At 39.9% G+C, this 26,116-nt stretch overlaps 2 protein-coding genes across 5 annotated transcripts in view; both read right to left on the reverse strand.

Moving 5' to 3' along the window:
- Positions 1–6,408, reverse strand: part of plxdc2b (plexin domain containing 2b) — a 92,917-nt gene extending 86,509 nt beyond the window's left edge. The window contains exon 1 of the mRNA XM_071484974.1: positions 6,275–6,408. The gene's annotated coding sequence lies outside the window, so the exon portion shown is untranslated. The remainder of the gene's footprint in view (positions 1–6,274) is intronic.
- Positions 6,409–8,533: 2,125 nt separating this feature from the next.
- The window catches only part of malrd1 (MAM and LDL receptor class A domain containing 1), a 51,494-nt gene continuing 33,911 nt past the window's right edge, over positions 8,534–26,116 (reverse strand). For 2 of the 4 annotated variants that reach the window (XM_071484960.1, XM_071484959.1), the window contains exons 21-33: positions 24,735–24,915; positions 22,216–22,344; positions 21,894–22,055; positions 18,985–19,142; positions 17,816–18,017; positions 16,912–17,190; positions 15,223–15,351; positions 14,374–14,440; positions 11,736–11,827; positions 11,489–11,585; positions 11,330–11,390; positions 9,377–9,484; positions 8,534–9,279 (exon numbers count right to left, since the gene is read on the reverse strand). In XM_071484960.1, coding sequence (XP_071341061.1) covers positions 9,178–9,279; positions 9,377–9,484; positions 11,330–11,390; positions 11,489–11,585; positions 11,736–11,827; positions 14,374–14,440; positions 15,223–15,351; positions 16,912–17,190; positions 17,816–18,017; positions 18,985–19,142; positions 21,894–22,055; positions 22,216–22,344; positions 24,735–24,915 — 1,767 coding nt within the window. In that variant the 3' untranslated portion in view covers positions 8,534–9,177. The remainder of the gene's footprint in view (positions 9,280–9,376; positions 9,485–11,329; positions 11,391–11,488; positions 11,586–11,735; positions 11,828–14,373; positions 14,441–15,222; positions 15,352–16,911; positions 17,191–17,815; positions 18,018–18,984; positions 19,143–21,893; positions 22,056–22,215; positions 22,345–24,734; positions 24,916–26,116) is intronic. The other 2 variants (XM_071484962.1, XM_071484961.1) reach the window with 2 other exon arrangements.

Below are 26,116 nucleotides of genomic sequence, written 5' to 3' on the forward strand. Positions count from 1 at the left end.
CTTCCACCTTTCCCCTTCTCGTCAGTCAGGTGATTGAACTGTGAGGGCGCCCTCTTCAGGTGCAAGTTAGGTCATAATTAATTAAGCTTTATGTTTATGTTTTGCTCTTTTGACATTAGCGTTAACATCCTACAGACCCAAAAGCTTTGTGTGTAAAAAATAACAGCAGTAAGTGCAAAATCTATCATTTTTCCCCTTTAATCATTTATTTTGTTCTGACCTGATTAAAACCCAGTATGTAGAAAGTACAGAAGTTGTAGCAGTGAGCTTTTATATATGAGGAATAAAAGAACGCAAGTACAGAAATGACCATAAAACATTGTTATTAGACCAAAGAGGACATATTCTATGTTTTGTATTTACATAAGCTGAGCAGGAACACATATATTCTACTGTCACAGATAAAGAAATACATATAATGTTATCTTACATTGTGATGTTTTGTATCAGTTAGTCTCTGTTAGTCATCATATAAACAGATTATTGTTATAATACTCTAAAAACAGAAGTCCGAATCGACCAATCACAGATACAGAGCATGGGAAAATCAGTGTTCAACAGAAATAAAACATCATTTTCTGTAATGGTCATCAGTTCAAACTCATGTTTATGGGATATTCTCATAAAATCAGGGGAAGTCATAAAATACCATACTGATAAAAAAAAATGTTAAGTAGGTTTTTTGTGGGGCTGTTACCAAGGGTCTCCAGGAACTCTGAGCAGAACATTAGTTAACTGATGGATGGGAATTTTGGAAACTCACATGTAAATTATTCCTTTAATAAAAGTTGAATCTAGAGAAGAAGACAACTACAGACAGCAAATACATTACATAATATACCCCAAACAGGATATTTAGTAATGATAAATGATGATGTAAAAGCACAAATTATCATTCGGTGTTCCGAATGTTCACTTTTCTCAGAAAGAGCCAGACATTGAAGGGTGTGAGGGAGGGAGCTTGGAAACCTCTCATGACAGGGAACATTTTTCTTTTTTTCTCCAAAACTGCTCTCTCTCTCTTTCTGTCTCTCTGTCTGTCTCTCACTTAGGACGACGTCTCACCATACTTTTTCTTCGTCATTGCTTAGTTGGCGCTCATTTTGCACAGGAAGGATAACTTGGACCACATGCTTGTTCCAATTAAGATACTCGCTGTGGGAATTCAGGAGCTGCACCACAGTCATGGAAAAACTTAATGTAGAGAGGAAACTCTTGCATAAAGGACTCCTTTTATAATTTACTTGGCTCGTGAGCATGCATATTGAACACTTAAAGTAGTTTTTTGGGGGGCCTAAATAGATTTTCAAACTTTTTTGTAGTGTTGAAAAGATAACAAAAGTCATCATAATCAAAACATAGGAGCACAAATACTCTGTGAATGTCTCACAGCAAATCAGTTAGGCTCCCGAATGAAAACAGATCAATACATAGCAATTTCTGCCATAGCTTTGTCAGTAATTAGTAATTACCTTGATTATCCTCACTGGCCAGTCAAAACCACTTGTCTGCCAACAAAGTGGGTGCAGCAGTGGTACAGGGATTTGTTTACATGAATGCAGCTGCTGATTCGTGCCAGATCCAGTAAAGTGTTGGTGATTGTGCAAAAATAGAGTCGTGCATGAATTTACTTTGAACTTGCAACATGACCTTCAGATTGCTCTCTTTTTCTTAAAAAAACATTTTTTTGCTAATATAAAAATCCTGGATGCTCTTAATGCAGTTATTTGTCTTAAAATAGCTCCGGGAGACGTTGTTATGATTCAACTAAATATCTGCTAACAGCGACTGTGTCACAGCCATACTCTCGCATAAATCTGAACCATCCTCTGCTTGATTTGATCAACACACCTCTTGTGTGCACTCAAAGGAGCATATATCAACCGTCTGCACAGGAAACACAAACAATCCCAACAAGATAGAAGTTAAAAAAAGCTCTTCAGTGATGTATTTCTATCATAAAAGGAGATTGTTGCTGACACATGCAGTGCAGCCATTTAATCCATAAAGCATCTCTCAATCAGATCATGCGGTCCAGTATCAAGATGAAATGCTATTTACTCAGTGACAATGTGGCCACAGAGGCTGCATGGGAAAACAGTCCTGATTCCTATATCCACACACATGAACTTCTACAGTCCTTACTTTCCTCCCCCCCCCCCCTCGTTCTTTCTCTGCAACTCTTTCCAAGCACTTTAGTCATCACAGCAGTCGAGACTCAGTGGCCACAGCTCCCCATACAGTCTGCTGCTCTAATCACCTTGTTCCACAGCTCCAGCAAAAAAAAGCCAGGCTAAGTTCCTGGACGACCCCTCAGAAAATCTCTTTATTTATCCATTTCTCAAAAGCATCCTCTCTCACAGCCTCCCTAAATTCCCTCTAAGCCTTTCTTTCTACCGCTCAAACCTTCTGCGACTGCTTCCCTGCGTGACGTATAAGAAGGATCAGTCACAGATGCTGTGAACTTTTCCTCGGCTGGAGACCACACCACACCCGATCTCCCCAGGGTGACCTTTAAAAGCATCAAAACATGTGTGATGAAATTAATGGAATGAAATGGGAGGCTTCCAGCGATACTGAGGCTCTAAGGTCTGAGGGTGGTGGCGAGTCTAAATATTCCAAAGAGTGCTTAGATGTTTAGAGTTGGGTCCCACTTGTTTAGCAGCATGTCACCGCAGCATTGATGATGCTTTGCCACTTAATCAACAGGGAACAAAGACGTGGTGTGGCAGTCAGAAACTGCAAACGCTGAGGAGAACAAGCTCAGTTCTGTGTCTTTCTTTCCATTAGAGCATTGCCAATTATTAGCTTTTCCTTCTCATAATAATATTAACAAGATGTGAAAGCACACAAAGCTTTGCTTTGAATGGAAACTTTAAAAAGGTTTAAAAGGTTTGCTCCTATTGCATAACTTTATTTAGATGTGGTGTAAAAAGAAGGTTGGTAAAGTAAAAGTTTGGATCTGCATAAATACACTGGAAAATATCCTTGAAGCTGTACACTCATGTTTTCCCTTTCTTCCTCCTCTGTCGTCTCTCCATCTCTGCCTGCTGCTGGCTTCAGGAGCGACTAGACAGAGGACATCTACACCTGAATAGCTGGGGCCTCTTGCTGTGTTCCTGTCTTATTGGGGTTGACGTAATTATGAGTTTCCGACTTGTAAATGGTGTTCACATCCACATCCAAGTCATAAATACAATTGGGAAAGTCGTATTTTTCTGGAAGTGCCCTTAAAACCAAGTAAACATGGTACTTCACATCAGCCAAAGTGCCTTGTTCAGTACAATTAAATCCAGATTTTGAGAATATGGTGTTAGATCTTTAAAGCACCGGTTCCCAACAACCCACTGGTGCATGGATTAAGTTAACCCTGTTTATTGTCTCGATGCTATATTGACTCCAAGCTGGCAAATCTTTCAACTTTAGTGTCTTCCAGCTCATCGTTTTGGTTTTACACCACAACTTTATTGTTTTGGCTCACTCTCACGACTCTCATCTTGCAGCTAACACCTCCTACTCAGCACCAGTTGGTAGACAGACAGAGTAGGCGAATAGCTGGTGGTGAACATGGTGGCATGTTTTGCAGCTAAAGAGCCAGGTATTTCCCTCAGGAGTTAGTGGAGAGTGGCTCCACAGGGAAAGCTAAGAGGAGGGTGAATACTGGACTTCTATAATGGCTGCTCTGTGTGTAAATAAGCAATGCTTGCCACATAGTTTCCCACACAGAGATAATAATATGTCAATGTTGTTTTTACAGCTTGTGTCTGCTGCCCCAAGGAGCCGAAAAGTCACAGGTTTAAATATCTTTGTTGTCCTGTTATTGTTTCTGTCAGAATATCTTTTGTGTAGTACACCAACTCTCACCATGAAAAACACCATGATCATCAGATTGTTCCAGGAGATTCAACTGAGAGATTCCTAGACACCAGCAGACAGACAGACAGACAGACAGAGAATATATTTGCCATCTATTCTACCAACTGCTGAATTTAGACTGCGGGGGGATTTTTTGTACCGTTCTCAACATTTTGCCACACATCTCCAACTGATGCCTCGTCAATAAATTTTCATGGAACACTTCCAGTCAAACAGAAAGGTGATATGGTCCATTATGTAACTGCAAAGAGGCATACTCTACTGCACAAGGCTTTCTGATGAATGTAAGAATGATAGATGTGCAGTGCAGACATTATTTCATAAGCTGACTCTACAGCAACAAGTAGTGAAAGAAGAATTCAAACCGCTGAGGTAAAAGTAGCAATACCACTGCAAAAACACTGTATATGCAAGTACACATTGTACAGAAAAATGGCCTGTGATTGTTATGTTAGTATATAACTGGATCAGATGCATTAACATGTAAGTGGAACTGAACTAATGTAGTTGGTTGGTTGGTTTAATCTATAACATAGACCATATACTTCATGTGTAAATGTTTTATATAAATTTACAACATTCAATAAGTAATAACCTTAGAAATCTCATTAATTAAGCAATGTTTGATGATATATCAACTTCTTTGACTTGTATTCTGAGGCTTAATCAAGCATTAACGGACAATGAGGGAGAGCACCACAGCATGAGAGGTCAATATTTATGGCACATCAGAATAGGGTGTAATTGGTTGTACAAGGTGCAGAACAACCTTCGCAATTTCTTTCAGGTCATAACAAACCTGTGCTGTACAACATGGGAGGCAGTTAAGGCGTAGATCAAAGTTTTACAGCCCAAAACCACATGAGATCTAATCAAGAGGTAGACCAGCAGTGTCTTCTCTCCTTGCCTCTCTATAGGAGCAGAAACCTGGGGTGTTTTTGTTGAAACTCGGTGAAGAACGGTCAGCAGGCGGCCCCTTGGGCTGATCGACATCCACTCTCACTGAATACAGAGAGAAGAAACAGACATTTCCCTCTGCACTCAGCCAGGGAGGATGGAAGAGCCAATTCTGAGCCCCTCTCATTATAAGGACCGGGTCAGTGAGGTAACCCCATCCTCAGCTGAACAACTATGCAAATCATGCAAAAGTCAGAATTATTTTGAAACAGTGAGTCCTTAAAGACGGTCATCACTGAACTCTACAGGAGCGTTTTCATTGCAGGAGCCTCCCGGAGTGGTACAGAGCAGTACCCAAACAAAACAGTGACATTCACATGGACTGTGCTCTGTGATTAACAAAACTGTGACAACAATAGCCCCGGTGAGAAAAGCTGACTAACGTTGCTCCATCAAAAACACAAGGACAAAGGCTGGTTGGCGCGCACCAGCTCTCCTGTGAGCTATTCAACAGCACGAATAACGAAGCTACCAGAGAAATGTTCACCCAGGACAAAAAACATTGATGGCTGCACATTCACAGTCAGCAGGCCATCATGTGAGAGCGTGCAAGCTCGGCAAGGCAAGTGTAAGGTGGCATTGTTTGTGCGCGTGTATGGTCACATGTTAGTGGAGAAGGGTTTTGTGAAGGCCATTGATTGTTGTTTTGTTAGGTCAAATGTCACTGGGACGGGAAAAAACAAACATTGATGCAGAGGGTATGGAAAGGCTGAGCTGGTGTTTTAGGTGATTCAGAGAGGCAGACAGAGAGGTGCCTCCATACAGGATGGTTGGCTTTGAAATTATTATCAATGTTTACAATGATAAATTTAATAACGGCATCAAAATGGGAAGAAGGATGACCGGGATGCAAAATAAAGATCTGCATTTGTATGATTTCAGTCACCATAACCTTACCCATGACAATATTATAATAGGGAGATATTCATTCAGAGGTTAAATAAGTTAAAACTGTTACGCTAGATAGATTTTTATTCATCAAATGCTGCTCTACAGAAGCAGAATATTAAACAAAGAACTGTTGTCAGACAAACCAAGTAAAAGAAAGGTTGCAATTTTGTGCCTCTTGAGGCTAATTAACTTTCAACATAATCTTCAGGGGGAAACACAATATGTACAAACAAAACATGTTCTTGTATCTTTCTTGTCCATTAGAACTAGTTCATTTTGATAATGTACAGTCCATATTACAGGAATTACATATTTCATAGTATACATATATATATTTTATATAGTATTGATATGTACAGTACATAGAAATCAGTCTATCTTCAGTTTAGAGAGGAGTGCTGTAGCAGTTACTGCTGCTTTGCTAAGCTAGTTACTGTTAGCAAGAGTTTAGTTGGGGTTTTTCCTGCATCACGGTTGAATTGAGCTATTTGTAAGTTTTGATATTGCTACATAGCCAGCCTAAGCATTAACAGCAACAACATTTACTTACCAGTCTAGAAGAGACACTGTGCTCCCCAGTAACGCCATCGTTAACTTGTCTCTATCATGTATTTTCTTCTACTGGAATTAGCATGCTAACCAGCTAGCCGGCCCACCTCAACACTTTCCAACAGCGAGTCACTGTAACCTCCGACCTGCCCTGAAGACGTAGCACTGCTCAGAGGGCGTGTTATAACCTCTGGTCTTGTTAACACAAGCATGGCTGAAGCGCTTGTCAAGCCACAGTTACCACCACCGAGGAGAGAAACCTCAGCAGCTTTGGCTTGTCAAGGCTAGCTGCGGCTAACTGCCCAACTAGCTGCCTCTCCTGTTTTAATATTAGCTGTATGCTTGTCTGTCTCACCCTTTTCTACATGCTGTTTTCATGGAAATTATACATTTCTATTGCATAATATTTTTTACATGGTAAACTAGATGTTAAAAAAAAGTAAGATTACAGTTCTAACTCAGTTCTGACCCTATATGTGGCTACTGCTTTTTGGCTTTCTTTCAAGGGCAGAATAGTGTGTCAGAGGGAGAGGCAGTGAGGTAATGAGGGCTAGGGCACAGAAAATAAAGCAGTGGAGCAGCTCAAAGCTTGAAATTGATCCTGTGGCCTCTGATAAATCTCTGACCCACAGTCCACCTACAGACTCAGCAAAGACTCTGCAGTGATGGAGAACAAGACTAAACAGCAGTGACACTGGAGATTGTGCTCATCCACAGTCTAAAAATTAAGGATTCATAGCTTTAACTTAAACCAATATGAAGGAACAGGAGTGTGTTTCTATGTGTTTTGACTAAGCTAAAGGGCTCAAAGCACTCACAGGCAGATGCGCCTGACATTTATTATAAATGGGATGGAGTCTGCATTGCGTTTATAATTACTCCTTATAAAAGGCAGATGTACTACTATATTAAAAGCAAGCCAAAGCAAGAAAAAGCATATTTAAAAAAAATCACAATGTTTGTTCACACCAGGATCCTAGAACTGAAGCAACTAAATGGAAATCAGTCATAATTAATTTACTTTATGTGGTTTTCCTACTCTGACATGTCAAAATGTCTTGTGTGATAAATGCCTGTGGAATAATTAAGACTACATTCTAGCTAAGTTGATAAGAAATATGCCAGTAATTATGGTAGCCATTGTTTTGCATTGCAAGTCAGTACTATTTTATAAATACTGAAATATATTTAGAAGAATCGCATCCTCAAGATAAGGAGACACCCGTTGGGCACATCAGCGTGGGATAAAGTGCTACTCAAGTTTTAAAAATTCAGTACATTTTTTAGTAAGATATCAGTGTAATATGTTAATAAAGCAAAAATGTGACCTTTTCTAGTCTCCTTTGTCCAATGAGATTAAGTTTGGAAATATAGCAGGGCGACAGTGACACATGGAGTATGTTTGCAAAATGTCTTAAAAATCTAATTACAGCAACAACAAAAGGTGATATATTACTCATATTCAGTGCAGCACCAAAATAAAGAGATATAACTGTATTACCTAATTTGATTTTCGACATTCAACATTTGAGAAGTATTCTTATATAGTATGAAAGAGGTTACTAACCCAAACCCTTTTTTTACCTTTGGATGGAGCCAGACTAGCAGTTACCCCCGCTTCCAGTCTTTATGCCAAGCTAAGATGACTGTCTGCTGGCTCCAGCTTCATATTTAACAGCAGTTACGAGAGTGGTATTGATCTTATATAATGCTTGGCAAGAAAACAAGTGAGCATATTTCCCAGAATGTCAATCTATTGGTTTAACTGAGGATTAATTTTGACCATGAACTCTATCAGCACATACAGGATGACAAGGACAGTGACGCAGCAGAGACAAGCCATGACTGTACACTCGTGAAATTTGCAAAAGACTGGTTTATGTGCTGTTTATGATCCATCTGCTCTGTGCTGGTTGATACAGAGAGTTAGAGAGTCAGCCCACACCACATACAAAGCAGTTGTAGGATGCTGACTTGTAATTGATTTTAATTTGCAAATAAAACAGGGGCAGGCTATTTTATTTGCACTTGTGAGGATTAAAACAGATCACTAATGTCAGGACTCTGTTTGGAAGCGGTGTGTTCAGTGGAGCCTTTCAATTCAAAGAGCTAGATGTTTTCTGAAATGAGAGTATTGTGGCAATGTTAATAAACTGCTACCATGGCTCTGTTAAGTACAAAATGGACAAAATCTAATTTCTTCACTGTGTCCTCATGCCTTTTTAGACCTGTTGTCTACTGCTAGATATTGACTTTAGACTTTTTTGGGTAAGTTTTTTTCTTTTAATGGATTTAACAAACAAGATGTGACATGTTAATCTGTAAGTGTTAGAAGGTGTTTGTAGGTTTTGTTACCTTGGCCAGAACCAGACCAGAAGATTCCCCTGTTTCCTGTCTTTATGCTAAGCTAAACTAAGGGGCTTCTGGTTGTAGCTATAGATTTACTGCACAGACGTGACAGATGGATCGATCCACTCATCTAACTCTTTGCAAGAATGAGGATAAACATATTTCACAAAATATCAAATTATTGCATTAGAGGCTGTATCCTATAAAACATATGTGTTTGAAGTAGTGTCGCATAGAGCAGAACTCCTGCAGAAAAATCTGTATGGCTTTTGACACAATTTGTTCAAGTCCTGACTTTTTTTTATCATGGCTCTGACAAACAGCTTTTTACTGTTTTTATTTTAACATGTAGTACCATATCAGTGGGGAGTATCACATAAAATTTAAATAATTTAGCTGTAAATGACAGCAGTACATCAGAACTGACTTTCCTCCATTCTTTGCATTGTTTCCCACCACCTGGCACCTCAGCAAGTCAAGACAAACTCATCAAGTATTTGCAAACACAGTCTGGCCCTGATCTACTGCAGTGTCAATATGTAAAGTCCATCATTTTTATGCTTCAGAGCTTTTGAGCGCGGCGCCATTGGCATCAGGGGAGTAATTGTACAATGGATTGGCGAAGGACAAGTTGGCGTCTTTCCAGGTTGAACCCTGCTGTGGATGAATACACACAAAGAGACATACATCATGTCATTGACTTCTGCACATATAGTTAGAGTAAAGGCCAAAAGGCTGAGCAGAGACAGCTCACCTCCACCTCTCTCTTCCAGGGGTAGACGCTGATGGAAAGCCCCGGACTATCGCTCCTCCTGGGATTACCTCTGGCACAGCCGCATGGTCCGTCATCCAGGGATGAAAGCTGATGGAGAGAAAATCATGTACACCGGCTTAAAATTAGATGAGCCTTAATGTGTGAGAGCGCACGAAAAGCAGGCGCAATTAAAATATAATTGACCCGTTATGCGTCCATAATTACACCTCTAACCTCCATAAAACATTTCATCATCTTTCAGAGGTGGAATAATCACGGACTGTTTCCGCTGCTCAGTGAAATGAGTGCTGCAGCAGATCTGTCTGTGTTGTGGAGATACCAGTTCACACCTACACCTCTCTATTTATAGCTGCGCCCTAACTGGCACTCACATGAAAGCAAATATGTACAGACATGCCATTACAGATATAGAATACAGTGAAATATATTTACATGTGTTGTGTGTATGTATTATACCACCGGCACGTAATCTGTTTCCATTTGTTGGCATTAGCAAAACATATATTTCTAATTTAGTTTTTTTTTGTTATATCAATTGTAAAGTATCAGTATGTAAAGCATATGTACAGTATTGTGAGCCTGCATTTCATCAGGGAGACTGCATCACTCACACACTCACACACACACACCAATGATGAGCTCCATCATCAGAGTCATGACAGTTGTGGCTTTCAACATCACTCTCGCTTTTATTACCCAATGACACTCACTGCACGCCCGCGCAGATAAAAATGTGTGTGTGCGATCTCACATACAGTCCCTTCATTCTGTCTTTTTTTTTTCTCACAAAAGCACACTCATAAATGCACACACACACAAGAGCCATTATCCAAATGGAATAGCTGTGATTGTATCATTTCTGATTCTGGGACGTTTTTCAGTGATGACAATAAAACTCAAAATTGCCAGATATAAAGCACACTATGGGTGGACGTAAAAATAAGAACACCTGTGGTGGACAGTAACTAAGTACATTTACTCAAGTACAGTACTTATATACTGTTTTACTTTCTTTACCTGATTATTTCAATTTTATACTACTTTACGCTTCTATATATTATTAGGAGTTATCATAAACACATATCATATGCTTATAAAATGCAGTGGGTTCCAACATTCTTGGCTTGTGATGCCTGTTAAGAGCAGCACTGTTCTAGCTTAGACTCCTGGTCATATTTTGGATGTTTTTGAGTTGTTAGACACATTTTTCCTCTAAACTGTTCAGATGGTGTTGTATAAATGATTGTTTGAGGCCCACTGATGTTAAATTGTCCAATATTTCACTAAAAACTGGACTAAACTACTTAACTATATAGAAAGTGGTTAAAATTAGGTCCACCTCCACCTATATATATATATATATGTATATATATATATATATATATATGATACTTACAGAACATTTAGCTGATAGTACTTCAATACTTTTAACTTATGCAGCATTTTGAATGCAGGACTTTTACTTGTTCTATTAGCACTTTTACTTAAGTAAACAATCTGACTACCTCTTCCACCACTGCACCTGTGTGACGTGATGCGTGAAGCATATCATGCTCCATTTTTATTCAGACTGCATCAGAAAAATATTGAATAAACTGGTTGTTTTTGGCACCTCAGCTTGCGGTGTTGCATTTGATCTGATTATATATTTCAGTCACTGTGTCTACCTGCTGTATATGCACTACGGTGTGTATATAAAACACACACAGGAGCACACATATCCACATAAACCACAAAATCAATAATCCCAAATCAAAAACGTAATCTAGCAGAAAAGCCTGGCGGTCACCTCCTGACCTCCTCTAATATTAAATCCACTTATTGAATAAATGTGAGGCGAATGGTAGAAAAATTTGATTTGTATAGCTTAGAAACCTGATGTTGGTCAAACAGAATTTGCTGATGATTGATTGGACAATTCTGTGCGCTGACCTCTGCTCTGCAGTCAAAGCCTGGGTCATCCATCACCCCATAGTCCATCAGGTCACGCTTTCTGTGGAGCCAGCAGATGCACCCATCATCACTTTCATCATCAACAACGTCGTCATTAGCAAAAGGAGCAACGGTGTCATTGTTGTAGCCAGAACTCACATTAAGCAGCATTTTTTCTTGCAGGCAGCCAGAACGCAGACGGCAACTCCAGCTACGAGCAGCAGCAGTCCAATAGCGATGCCCACATACACAGAGTCTAAACAGAGGGGAGGTACATTTAATTCTTGCAGAGAAAACTACCTTCAATAAACTGCAGAGACATTAACAGGCTATGCAGGGATATAGTAAATAAATCCAGGTGAGACAGTTTAATAGAGATGAGCAGGGAGGTGTGCATCTTTATTACTCAGCTGTGTGTCCTCTGGTTTGGGTGTTGGGGTGGAGAGTGACGGCTTCTCCCTCACTTGGCAACGGTTTCCTGTCCATCCTGGATAACACCTATGATCAGATACAAGGAAAACAGTCTGAAGATGTGAATTTAATATCATGAGTACATAGTATATGTAGTGTTGCATGGTAGCATGGTGCAAAATATCCAAATAGGTCAATTCTTATAGCTCTGCTGTTGTCTCCTAAAACACGAGTGAACCACTGTTGCACTGGTTGATATTTTGTTTCATGGCTATGAGCCCAGGCTCCATACTTTATTTTCAATCCCACATACATCCTGCGGCTGTAAATACCGTTTATTAATACACAGCTGAAAATAGTCCTCAACAAATCTACCATTCACTCCTGTTTAATCTTTGCTAAAAGCTACAGTGCCCAGCTGTTTTAGAAAATAAACAAGCCTTAAAAAAATCTAAATATTCATAACCTTTTTTTTTAAAGATTTACATCTTCAGTAGGAATAAATGGGCTTGGGACTTATTACAAGAGGGTAGGGGAATTGGAAAGTCTTCAGATAGAGACTAATGCATTCTTCGTCTTTTTTTGACAATATAAAATATAATAACTTTAGCTTTATCCCTTAAAAAGAGAACGAAATGATAAATGGAACACTGAATAAATAAAATGCAATACTAAAATAGATAAGGAAAACAGACTACAAATAAATACACATATTCTCTCTCACCATATTTGGAAAAAAAACAACTATGTGGACAAATGGTGCAAAATTTATCTGCTGGACATCCTGCATGGAAACACAGACTAATTGCAAATAGTTTGGCCACTCTGCTGAGCTGCATCTGTGGGAAAGAAAGTAGCTCTTCTTCTCCCAAACGAAGACTGTGCTCCAAGTCAACATCTGTTCAGTATCAGCTTGATTTCTGAGCAACACTGACCTTCTAATGCGAAACACTCAGCTCTCAGCAAAGCCACACTGTGTCATTATCATTCAGAGGGGGTCAGGGTACATATTGTGTGACAGTCTGGCCATGGCAGCGGGCCGTTCCTGGCCTGGTGCCCTGGTGGATCCTGCTTAGCAGAGTGGAGGAACGTGATGCAAATACTGAGCCAGAGGTACCCTCCACTGCTGGCCTTGGGTTCTGCTACAGCAGGGCTGTTATCAATGCTGGAACAGCTTCAGGTGTTCCATACCACAACGCACAGAGAATGGCGGTGGTAAAGTCCTGTTACATAATGAGGAGGCAGTGGCAGTGGCACTGCATTGGGGAATTTTGGGCAGGAGAATAAATAAGAAGGAGAATCAAAGACAAGGAGGCTGAATGAGAGAATGAGAGCAGCATTTCTGTGACGAGCAGCCAAAAAATATCTTTATGTGTCAAAAACCCAAAGAGTTTTCATGTTCCAGCATTTTCAGTGGGATTGTATTTTGCAGTTATGTGACAAAAGGTGACACACTCGGCCTGCTATCAGAGATCACCAGATGAAAACATAAATTCTGCAGTGTCAGAAGTTGTTTTCAGGGACCCGCTGCTAATGACGTGTCATCAGAGCGGTGCACTCTGTCAGAAATAAAGAGGGAGGGATTTGTCATGAAGTTAGATGGTACAAAAAGTGAACGCAAAGTGGACTGTGACAGATACTAGAAGAGAAACTATTCGCCTATACAGTCAGCAATGTTACAGTGACAGGTGTGACAGAGGATGTTATCCCTGACAGCAACCTGCATAAAGACCCTGAGGCAGCTGTTGGGGGTGGGGTGGGGGGGAATTTTTCCCATCAACCACTGAACTGTGTATGTTTCCTTGCCAAAATATGTCAATAAAATCCTAAAATTCAACAACAAACACAAGAAAAAATGCTGTCAAATGTCAGTGAAATGCCAAGCAGTTACTTAGGTGACAGCATGAGAACATATGTCGCGCCTGCTGCACTATTTGCATCAATTTTTAGGAGAATTGAAACTTTTGACACAAGAATGGAGAAATGTGAACCTCTCGCAGAGGATTCACTGGCGCATAATGATGTTAGCAGATCCAGCATTAAGTCCCATAATTGCATTCCTGCTTTTATAATGAAATATCTCATTGCAGACATTCCAGGCTGCTGATGCAGACAACCAGATTCATGAGTTCCCTAAAAAGCCTCCAACAGAGCGAGCATAGTGTTTGTCTTGAATGTGTTTTTGAGACAGTCTTATGCCAGCCTACAGCCTCTCTGCAGATTCATCTGAAGCATGGGTTTTTTTGTGGTTTGCCCACTAAGACCACTGGTAGCAGGGGCCATGTTTAAATATTGACCAGGAGAATCCATCAGAGATTCCCAGGAAACACTGAACTGGTGGATAAATGAAGGCAGAACCACCCTGGTTAAGCTGTGGGGGATAAGCAGATTCCCACATGCTTCATGGAGCGTGTCTTTTCCAAGGAAAGAAACAAGACTGATGGGATTTCCATGTTTTAAGTCTCACAAAGAAAGATAAAGGATGGGAGGGGGAGTGGGAAGAAGAGACATGATACTTATCTTTATTTGTGCATGTTTATGAGTGTGTAGGTGTGCGCATTCGTCTGCTCATGAAAGTGTGTTTGTGTTTGTCTGTGTGTGTGTGTGTGTGTGTGTGTGTGTGTTTAACTCACATACAAACAGGCCCGTGTCTCTTCACAAGGCATGAGCCACGATCCAGGCAATACATCGGAGGACAATCTGCAAAAAGAAACTGACCATCACTGCTGAATATACACAAAAAATATATACAAAAAAAACCTTTTCCTCCACTCTGTTTCTCTGTCATCTTCCATTTCTCTCCTCACCTGACAGAAAACACAAGTACGCTCAAGCATGCTGCTGCTCTGACATAAGAAAATGAAACTAGTGAATTATGTTGCCCGGAAAACCTCAACCATTAACCTCAACAGATAGCATCAGCGTGTACATTAAACCACAAACATCCTTCAGTACATCTATTTTCTTCCAGTACATATGATGACGAATGCCCTTGCCTCCATAGGTTGTGCGTGGGTTGCCAGTTAAATAATCATCATGTTTGAAACACCATTATGAAAGCCTGGCGTCCTGTGCAGCCCTTGATAAAGTGACTTTGGCTTGGCACTGAATGCAGGTTAAATGGGAGGTTTGGTCTCTTTCCTGAAGACGCAGGGAAGCAGAGGGTTTAATGGATTTTGGCAGCGTGCAGTAACCTGTGAGGTGTGCTTTGAAGACTAAACAGCCAGACTTGAAAATGTCTTGAGAGTCACAGCTTTGGGTGGAAATGATAAGACATGAATGAAGCTTTGGCAAGTCTTTGGTCAAAAGTGACTGGTGACTCATGGGAGTATAATATAGTGATAAACAGGATGTAATCATAAATGTAAATGTAAACAAACAGATAAAAGAACAACAGCCTGTCATCCAGCTAGATGCACCACTTGTCTTCAAGGTCAGGGAATCATAAAATGGACAATGGAAGGTAAGTAAAAACATGTTACCATCACAGCTGGACTCATCGGAGTGGAAAGGCAGACAGTCGGCCGAGTGGTCACAACGCTTCTGAAGTGGGATACAACCAGGTGAACTGTCTTCACACACCAGTTCTCCCAGCTCGCATTGCAGCAGAGCTGGTGGAAAAAATGACAGGCAGAGACAAGGAAAATTGGTAAAATATGTAGAGAGGTGGGGGGTGTCTGTGTGGTGTACTCACTATGAGCATACTATAAAAGGGATTAGAGAATTTAAAGCTGCTTTGACACTTTGATCCTAATCTGTGAGAAAATGTGTGTATGCTCTCCTGTATGGACATTATAGTCTCACAGGGAGGGATTTCAAAGCAGACATGCTTTCAACTCTTGCATGAAAATTTACACAATTCACTTTTACAGTCTAACAAACTGTTTTCAGGCCAGGAAAATCTCTCCTTTGCTCGTCTCAACCAGGAACCCAGTGACCAAATCAATTTTTCTAAAAGCACATTGAAAAGAAATGCTCAGTGAGGAGCTTTAAAATCCACAAAAGTTGAGAAAAGTAGGTAAATAAATGTAACATAGAGAATAAAAGCAGTCATGTAATCACAGTGGTATTTGTTGAGATTTAAAAGCTATCAGAAAAAGATTGTTTTTAAGAAGGTTTTAAAATGGGATTAAAAATTCAGGGGCAGGGAGGGGAGGTTTTAAAAATGATGAGGTGTGTAAAACCACACACTGAGCAGCACAGAAGATTATTGACAAGTAGAAAAAATGCAGTAAAGTGTACTGGAATAACAAAACATGGCCCCCCACAGTTCTGGAAAAAAAGTGGAGTAAAGTTTGACTGACTGTTTCAAACTAAAGGACGTACATTAAGCCAGCTTCAACATCACTTATCCATAGTGATATTCAGTTACACACGTACAGTTTTGTTTTTATGTGCCCAGATTTTAGGATATGCATCTCTGAGATTTCGGTCTCTTTTATAATACTGAAAAATCAGCATTGATTGACATTGCTGGTTCTCTGGTTGATCAACAGAACCTGCTGTCGGTAGGTTTATAGAGACTATTTCTTCAGTAGAAGTTGTTTCCGGTGAAAGCAGTTTACAGTGAAATCTGTGGATCATCCTGAGCAACCGAGAAGTCTCTGGAAAGAGATGAAGCTGTTGAATTTTTAAGTTATTTAACTCCACCATGTTTGAGGGAATTTATAAGAAGCTGGCAAAAATCTTTTAGACACTATTGACAATTTCAGTACATACACCAATGAATCTTTAACACAGAATCCTGAAAAGTGAACTGACTACACTGAATCACCCTTGACTGAATTAGTAGCTTTCAGCAGTGCGGCTTCCCTCACTCGCGAGCACCTTTGTCAGTGAGGATGTAATACATACTGAATTACATCCTCATTAAAATGACATTAAAAGGCAGCACAGAAACCATCATGATGTCATAGCAATCAAAAATAATTAGTGGTTGTGTAGGCAAGTTTCATACTGAACCGAATACAAAAGGTTCTACAATACAATCATGCACGTATATATTGAAATACACCTCTCACCTGTAGTAAGTATGTGATATACTTAAGTAGTTGCTTAGTTTGTTAGTATTTATTGTTTCTCTTGTAAAATGTTTTGTCTGTCCCCATCTCTACACTGGCACTGGTCCAGTCAAACATAATCCTACTTAACAAAGACACATGCGTACTTACGGCAGCTGTACTCATCCTCTCCTTCAGGACAGTCTTGGACGCCGTCACAGCGCAGTATGGACGGAAGGCAGAGATAGTGTGAACACTGAAAATACCCAGCAGGACAGCGGTCTTGAGGAGGAAGAGTACCAGGTACCATGGTCAGGCAGTGCTCTTCATCAGACCTGTCAGCACAGTCAGGCTCGCTGTCACACCACCAGCTCTCTGGGATGCACTGAAAGGAGTACGCACACTGGAACTGGTCCACACCGCAGGTCAGAGGCTGAGGAGTCACTGGTCCTGAGGTGACATATCACATTAAAGACACGTGCATAAACACACATGCACACAGAGAGCTGAGTAATCCCTTTATACAGAGTATGGTTTGCACGCAGCAAGTATCCTTGAGCGAGGAATCACAGAGTGTACACGGTGAAAAAAAGACAGGTATGCTAATAATTCTTTTTTGTTTTGTTTTGTTTTTTTTTGAGATCACAAGACTACTTTGCAGAGAGGAGGCAGTTCAGGGGTGAAGGGAGAACCGAGGGGCGAGAGTGAGGAAACAACACAATATAAATGTAATTGCTTTTCCCACCCATTGCCCTCTGTCCTGTCCCTGGCGTCTGACCCAGTCTCCACTGTGAATTTATATGGACCTACAGGGCAACAGGCTCCATTAACTCACTACACTCTTCCTGAGGGTCCACACAATTTATATGGAAACGGAGGAGAGAAGCATGGCTGTTGGAGGAGAGAAAATGTGGAAGAAGAGGAAACAGGAGAAGGTGAAAATTGGAGGGAAAAGCGTGAAAAATGAGCACAGTGCTGGCAGGGCAGGAAATGAGGAAAAAACAAAAAAGTAATTGGAAGTGCAAGGGCAAAAAGACCACGGAGAGAAAGAAAAAAAAAAGTATAATAGCTTTACCTCCAACCATACACTCTGCAGTGTAGGAGATGTCATCCAGGGCGATGTCTGCCCATATGTCTCCACCCACCTCTGCCTGGAAGGTCACTCTGAAAGGTGCTGGGTTGGACAGGATGACATTAGCATATGTCCACTGGTTGCCATGGTTTCCAGTGGCCGCCCACATCAACAGACTTGTACCACTGGATCCAGCAGTGTAGACCTACAGGGCAAGAAGAACATGGAAACTTCAGGTCACATAGAGTATTACATTAAATCATTGAAACAATGAAACAGAAATGTATTTCTGTCTTTGAGTAAACAAACAGAAAATCAAAGTGTGCGCTACACATTGAAACATAATACAATGTTTTCTGAGTCTGTGGTGGTGGGAGAATTATTTTCATCAATTATTTAAGTAAAAGAAGCAGAACTGAAATATTAAAACAATCCATTACAAGAAAAAAATCTGTATTAAAAGTTTTACTCAAGTAAAACTACATAAATTATCATGTAAAAGTACTAAATGTGTCAAAAGTAATTGCTCATTCTGCAGAATTCCCAAGTTCATAGATTTACATTACTTATTATAATTGTATTTTTATTACTAATGTATTAACATATAAGCACTATTTCACTGTGGCGGCTGGTTGAGGTTGCTTGCTACTAACTACTTAATAAGTTGTTGGGCAGTTTAATCCATAATAAGGAATCATATTATATATGTTGATCATATTTATGAACTGTCCAATGATGCAAAGTCCACAGTTGCAGTTTTTTTTATTGAGCACACATCCTTTCCAATTAGTTTTTTTTTGTTGTTTGTTGTTTTGAAATTAACCCAGCGAACAAAGACGCCTAAAAAAGACATGAAAAGACGGATTTGATAATGAAGTTTGTAAGGTGTTGTGCTTTGATGGATTATTTCCTGACAGGGAGACTTTTATTCCTTCCTGTGGGTATCAGGTGATTGACAGTAAGCAAAGGCTGACATAGTGAGAGGCTCAGTAAAGCAGGACATAAATCTCTGACAAAACCAAATGAAGCCTTCAGGCTGACTCTGATGAATTATCTGACAGCAATGACAAAAAAAGAAAACATGTTTGGAAGCTTGATGCCTGAAAGGAGAAAAAAACTGAAAACAAAAAGACTTTGAATCATTTATGGAAATGTAGCTCAGATTAGATCACCTTCAGTGTCCCCATCTTGTCCGAGCCATGCATGAAGAACCAGAAGCGCAGGTGACACAGGCCGATGCTGGCTGGAAACGGGCTCCTGGTTGTCACCTTGGCAACATCACCCTCCCTCTGAGTGGCTGAGTGTATATACAGAAACTTCCCTCCACCACCTTTGGGGATAAAGAGAGTATAGAACACTTCACATTTGCAGTACATTTATGGAAGATATGAGTAATACATCACGGTGCGGTGAAAGAATAGCCACAGCTAAACCCTGCTAAAACATCCAATTTCCACTTGACTGCAAAAAAGAAATCCAATAACTTTCTTCTCTTGATTCCAATATACATAATATTTGGACAGAGGAAAGCATTTGTGCTGTTGTGAAATGTTGCAGCCTGCAGCCAAAATCTCCACAGAGCTTCTTCAGCTCGACTAGGCTCAGAGATGAGACTGCATCTGTGCGATGCCAGAACAAAGTGGGAGTTTTCCACTTGAGTTAAAAGGGATTTAAGCCAACAGAATCCAGAGCACACAGCAAACTCAGCTCCCACCCACAACACTAGGTTCTCTGACTCAAAAACTGAGAATCAAAATAAAGCCTGTGCATTCATTCATGTAAATATTGTTACCTAAGAACTGATTTTAATGTCACCTGATAATGCAAACACATGATGTCTGCAGAGTCATGTCTTCTTCCTTCTTCAGCTCTCTTGTGTGTGTGTGTGTGTGTGTGTGTGTGTGTGAGTGTGTTACAGACGGCCAGTTTTATTGATCTGCACTGTAGTGAGATCATCAATTCAACCTATGACACAGTGCCCAGTGTCCAGATTCATCTCTCCGATCAATAAAACTCAACTGGCCAATCAGAAGAGGGCGTGGACTCAGCAGCACTCTGACAGCCAATATAAGAAGGAATTATAGCAATGGCTCATTGCATAATAAGAGAGTTAGGGCACTGTCAAAATAACACTGCTTTGTGATATGATGAGTTGGTGTTACCAGACCTCCTCCAACATCACCATTGTCATACATTGTCTCTGCAAAAAGCCCCCAGTGCGTATACTATATGTATATATTATACAGTTCCCAGTACATATATATATATTATTTTTACAATAAATCAATGACTTAAGTCAAAAAAATGTCAGAAAATTGCCTTGAAATGTTCCAGTCAAAGGTGAAGTCTTCTGTATTTTTATACATATTTTGTCCAACCAACAGTTCAACATTCAAAGAAATTTATTTTACAATTTAATATAATAGGGGAAGAAGCTAATTTTGCAATTTTAAGAAGCAAACAATAGCAAATGTTTAAGAACTGATTTATCGTTTATCAAAACGTTGATTAATTTAGTTTCAATCAAGCCCTAAATCTAACTACTGTTTAATGACTGAGGTGACTCGTGGCTCAGCATTACTTGTTGTGTTTTGTTTCTTTTTCTCTCTGTGAAGTAAAGCAAACTGTAAACTGCTAAATATTTTTCCCTCAGATGAACAAACACCAACAGCAAACATAGAATACAATAATTCATGAATGGCAATTACAGGCAAGGCCACATGGAAATGAAGGTTTACATTGCCTTGTATAGACAAGGGCAATTATAACCTCTGCATCACTAATGGTGATTTATTCTCTAAATTTTCAATTTATCTGTAGCAAAAAATCATGTTTTGATGCAGTTGCATCACTGGATACAAGATAAACAACAAGTCCATTGCTGTTAAGCTCAGTTTGACTCAGCACGATCTCGATCAGGATGTATTATTAACCCTGCCTTCACATGCATGTCAGAAGCTCCTATTTCCCAGCTGTCAAGTCGTAATTACAAAGGCAGTGCACCGAGCTGCCTGAGAGCTGAAAACAAGGAGTATGTCAGAAGGACGCACAACTTGTTTGGTCTTAATTCTGACAAATGTTTTTTGTTTTTTGTTTTTTGACATCACTATTAATCGTTCACTAAAAAACGAGGCAGAAAGCAAAAACATGAGGTGAGTTTTGAATATAAACAAGACCCCTTAGAATAAATGTACTGCTGTGTTTATGTTCATTCTGTCATTATGAAGAGGTCAAAGGTCAGTGAAACTCACAAATCCATGCATGAAAATAGTTTGTCAAGTTCCCATTTGTAATTAAAACTAAAATGAGCATTCATGGTGTCACTTCATGGATTATGTTCAAGGGCAACGTTTGCAGTGAAGACGGAGGATGGTTGCCTGTGGTTAGCTTTAGGCAACAAAAGCACTTTGGAAATGTTTGTGGAAAGATCATGGGTTAGGTTAAATGTTTCTAAAGTGAACAAGTTGTGTCTTGTGTTTCAAGTCATTTACAAGGACAACAATGTTTCCCTAACTTCAACTACGTGCTGTGAGTGCATAAACATGACCAAAACAAGCTTATTCATGCTTTAGTTCTCATGAGTGGATATTGTAAAGCATATTGTTGGGAAAACAAACAAAATGTCTTGTCAGTGAATATTTTGCAGAGCAGTTCAGCATCAACATTTTGCTAGGCAGCAGATACACTCTTTAAAAATGTTTCCTTGTTATGTTGATGTTTCTCTGAAAATGTATTTGCTGTTGCAAATTAGTGGTACATAAAGAGACCGTCCTCCCAAGAAAAAGTACAGCATCAGTTGTTTTAGCAAATGCCCCAAAACAACATATGTTTACATTGAAGTGACAGTGCCCTCTTGCAGCTGTAGTGATTGTGTTTGTGCCTTTTGTCACATCATAAAACACAGATCATTTTTTCAGCAATAATTTGTAACAGCTATGGAAGGCATTAACAAATTATGTCACCCTGCAGATAGGAGTGTCAGATCAGGGAATTGACTAACAACATATTTTGTTTAATTTGGAGGACTTGTATGTAAATGTCATTTCTAGGAGACAGGGTTGGCAGCAGAGCAGGTACTGACCCGGACTGTGGTCAGTGGGAGGTCCAGCTCCTGGTGTCTCAGTCTGGTGACTTATCCTCCAATCAAAGTCATCATCAGGGTCCTGAGAAAGCTGGCAGGTCTCTTCCCACTGGTTTTCATCCATGTTGAAATTACAAGTACCTGGCAAGCCAAATATATGATCTACGAGACAGACAGAGAGAGAGAGAGAGAGAGAGAGAGAGAGAGAGAGAGAGAGAGAGAGAGAGAGAGATGGAAGGCTGAAGTGTGGGTTGAAAGTTGTTTTTCTGCTCTACAGATTCTTCTCCAATGCCAAGGGAATCTATTTCCTATTTCCACTCACCACAGTCTATCTCATCTGATTCATCAGCACAGTCGGCCTTGTTGTCGCACACCAGGTGGGACTCAATGCAGTCACCATTGTGACACACAAAGTCTGTGACAGCAGGGCAGCTGACTGGATCCACAGCATCTAATACACACACACAGACAAACACAGAACCAGATCTGAAGGGGACCGAAATTGGGATTCATGTTCCTCATCAAGTAATCAACTGGCCCATTAGACACAAACCTACAGTATATGTTTCCATTCATATAAATTAAATGTGGCATCAGAAAAAATGTGACAATGAACAACCGTGTCTTATTAAAACACAGACTTCTTCTTCTCTGCACCAAAGGGTGCGAGCAGTGGAGAAGACAGTAAACAAAAGCAGACAAAGGCCTGTCAGGGAAATCAAAGCCTCCCTCCTCCAGCTCCGCCTTGTTTGAGATGGAACAGAGAGGAAGGAAAAGAGATCAGGTGGATCAGAGAAAGCACACATACAACTACATTATTTGTGTGTGTGGAGATGTGTGTGCACTTTTAGACTTCAAAGGCAGAGACATGAAATGAAAAGAGGAAAGAGTTGAACTTCATTCCAGGGGGTCAACAGGGTTAATACCATCATAGAATAAACTGAAAACCCATATTGGCACACATTTAAATTTGATTGGACGTAGTGTTTAAATGTCATTTAGTTATGGACAGACAGTTTGTCTGCTTGTCAGTCCTTGCACGCAGGCCTCTCAGTCTGTTTTGGTCTATGCCTCAGCTTGTCACTAGGTCAGTATTTATGTCTCCATGTAAGTGTGTTTATATTTGTGTGTTGGAAAGGGCCTTGGCAGAGCAAGGAAACATCCCACATGGTGTCCAGCCTTGTGCCAGGTCCCGTTTAATGTGGAACATCTGTCTCCCACATAAACATCAAAAGGCAACTGACAGCGACTGTCATCACACAGAAAATCGAACGCTCTCCCTCTAAGACATACTTGCTCTCTCCATCTTTCTTTCTTCTGCCCATATACTGAGTGTGTCAGTAACACAATCCGTTTCACACCCCAAACTATCGGCTGGGAAGATCATAAAATAATTTCACAGCATCATTATATCTCACTTGTGAAGATATATTGGAAGCATAGTTTGATAAAACAAGGATGAAGGAAAGCAGTAGAGAAGTTTAATGTAATTTAATTTTGTAATATATATAGTAATATAATCTAGTGGTTTGGTATCTTCGAGGGCACTTTGACTGCCATGATTACTTATTCAGGTGCTTTGAGGAAACTTGGATATGCAGAGGCTTACGTGAACTGTTGGTGTTCTTTAATCTTAGATTCCCAAAGAGAGCCGATTTATGGGCTGGTAGGAAAAACTGACTGATAGTGAATGACTTAAAGACAGCGTTAATATTTTTCTTAAACTTTTTAAAAGTTAAAAGCTAAAACTTTTAAATTACAGAGGCAATAAGAAAGATTTGTGCTGCCACTCTGCACAGAGCGACTTTAATACATGTGCAGAGGTTTGCTGAATAGCAGTGACTCTGATTACTTTGCCAGGTGGTGAGATTTCTGGCTTTCCACTACGGCGCTCCATTTTGGAACAATGACATTTTGAGACCCTTTCCATCCACTTTGCTTTGCTCATCTACGGTAGTTGCATTTTAAACACCTCAAACAGAGATGACACAGCTGCAATGGCACCTTGGCAAAAAAGGCCAATAACCCTAATTTATAACCCTTTTATTATTTCCAACGAATTTTGTCAGTTGAATCTTGGCTGTGATTGTTTAGCTGACTAGTTTCTATTGTGAAAATCTGACTTTATTGCTTGTGTAAATCACAAAAGCAGCAGACACGGGAATGCAGGATTCAGTCATTGTGGTTGCTGTTCCCTCTGATTGCCAATTTTTTAAAACTGTGAATTATCTCTAAAGTTTATAGTCTTCAATACAATGGCTATTATTATTGCCGTCCTCTCAGGCATACAAATCTGTGAAAAGCCTGTGACCCTGCCAAGTATGCCCGCCCCCTTCTCATCTGCTGATTAGGTCAAAATCCAAAGTACAGGCTGATGGAAATGTTATCAGTTTTGCATGTCTATTTGGTCTGGCTGTGACTTGATGAAAGAGATTCATCATCTGGGGACCATGATTGACCATAGAAGTCAGTAGCAATCCAGCCAATAGCTGTTGAGATATTTCAGATATATTTCACTGCTATCCCAGGAGCCGTCCCATAACCTGGATAAAATGCTGTTAATTCAAGATACACCATACAATCAGTCACATCAAATATAAACTCCAACTCTTGATGGTGAGGAGAGTTTGGAAAAGTAATTTGCAAAAACACTGACAGGTTAGATGAGAGGAAGAGCAGTAGCTAGACTTATTTGTAGGTAGTAGTAGTAGTTTTGTTGGACCTGCTATTGTATTTCAGTTTATCTTTTAACTTTGTTTTTCCATATTTTATTTTGGTTCTGTCTGTTGGAAACACTCAAACTTCTTAAAAAAGTGTGTACTGTCAGTATATATCACCTACTTGGGGCACAGTCTATGAACTCCAGGTCATCCAGGGCAGCTCCTCCGCTCACATCCCTCGAGCGAATCCCCTCAAATATCACCTCAAAGTTCCTCAGCTTCCTCAGGGGGATCTCAGCTTGGTTCCACTTATTCCCCTGATGCCCCGTTTTGTTCCACACTTCCAACAGATCGTTTTCTGTCTGTGGAGAAGAGCAGCGATGACAAAAGTTCATCATGTGGTGGCATTTCACACACAGCTCTGGTTACACCACTGGAGCTAACGTCAACTGGAATATCACTTCAAAGAGCCTCAAAATGGATTGAAAGCTACAGCGGTGATGATTATGACGATTATTAACTACGAGTATCTTTGTGTCACATGTCAAGAGTGAAGAACTTTAAGTTTAAATGAGCTGAAATTAACTTCTGGACAGACTGCTGCTGCTGCAGCAGCTGAGAAACAGTGAATGCCATCTGAGAGGAGTCATTAAAGTCTCATTAGCATAACATTGCAGTAATAAGTTCCCCTGCCTTGAGTCCTGCTATTCAGAGTGAAACTGTGCTCTCCTTGAGTTATAGTAATGGATTTCTCTCATGCCACATATGGAATATATTACCTTCTTTAAACCCTCTCTGTCTTTTCCCATGGTGCCGGCAAGACACTAAATCATGACTAAAATCATGAAACAGCAAATGTGACTTTAAAAGGGCTTTTTGCGGATCCATGTGTTACTGGTCAGCATCTCACTGGTGGTTTTTAATGTCAAGATGTCAAGAACATATACGAGACATTTTTACAGTCATATCACAACATATTAAAGACATTGTTTTGACTCAAGGATGTGATGAATTTAACACAGAATTTATAGTAAAGGTAGAAGAAGCTGAAGTAAAAAGCTAACAGCTCTGTCTTTCCTTTGTTACATTTAAACAGAAGCACAGAGGTTGTACATATCATATACTGTACAGAGGCAGATTAAATCAAGGAGCATTATGATGCAAAACTAAAAAGACAGTTCAATCAAATCCTTTCTGTAAAAGGTGGAAACGAAAGGAAAAATCTGCATTAATATGGTACCATTTGGAACACCTTCGCTGCAATAGTTAAATCTACTAAAGCATAAAGCAAAGTGTAAAATAATAAATAAATAACATCAAAGGATAGGTCTGGTGATATTCTTTATGCTCCTTATTTTCAACAAATGTCATGAAAAAAACCAAAAGCAACAAACCAACATTGATCCTACTGACTATTGACAGACTAAGGATTGTCTGTTGATCCAAGTATTCCTCTTTGCCACTGACCACTTGGCCAACACTTTGGTCTAGACTGAAATATGTATCTAACAACTATTGGATGATTAGCCATGAAATGTGGTCCAGACTTTCATGGAGTCAAGC

Source organism: Trachinotus anak, unplaced genomic scaffold, assembly GCF_046630095.1.
Source record: "Trachinotus anak isolate AG129_WGS33_773 ecotype Australia unplaced genomic scaffold, CSIRO_AGI_Tana_v1 ptg000009l, whole genome shotgun sequence".
NCBI classification, from domain to species: Eukaryota; Metazoa; Chordata; class Actinopteri; order Carangiformes; family Carangidae; genus Trachinotus; species Trachinotus anak.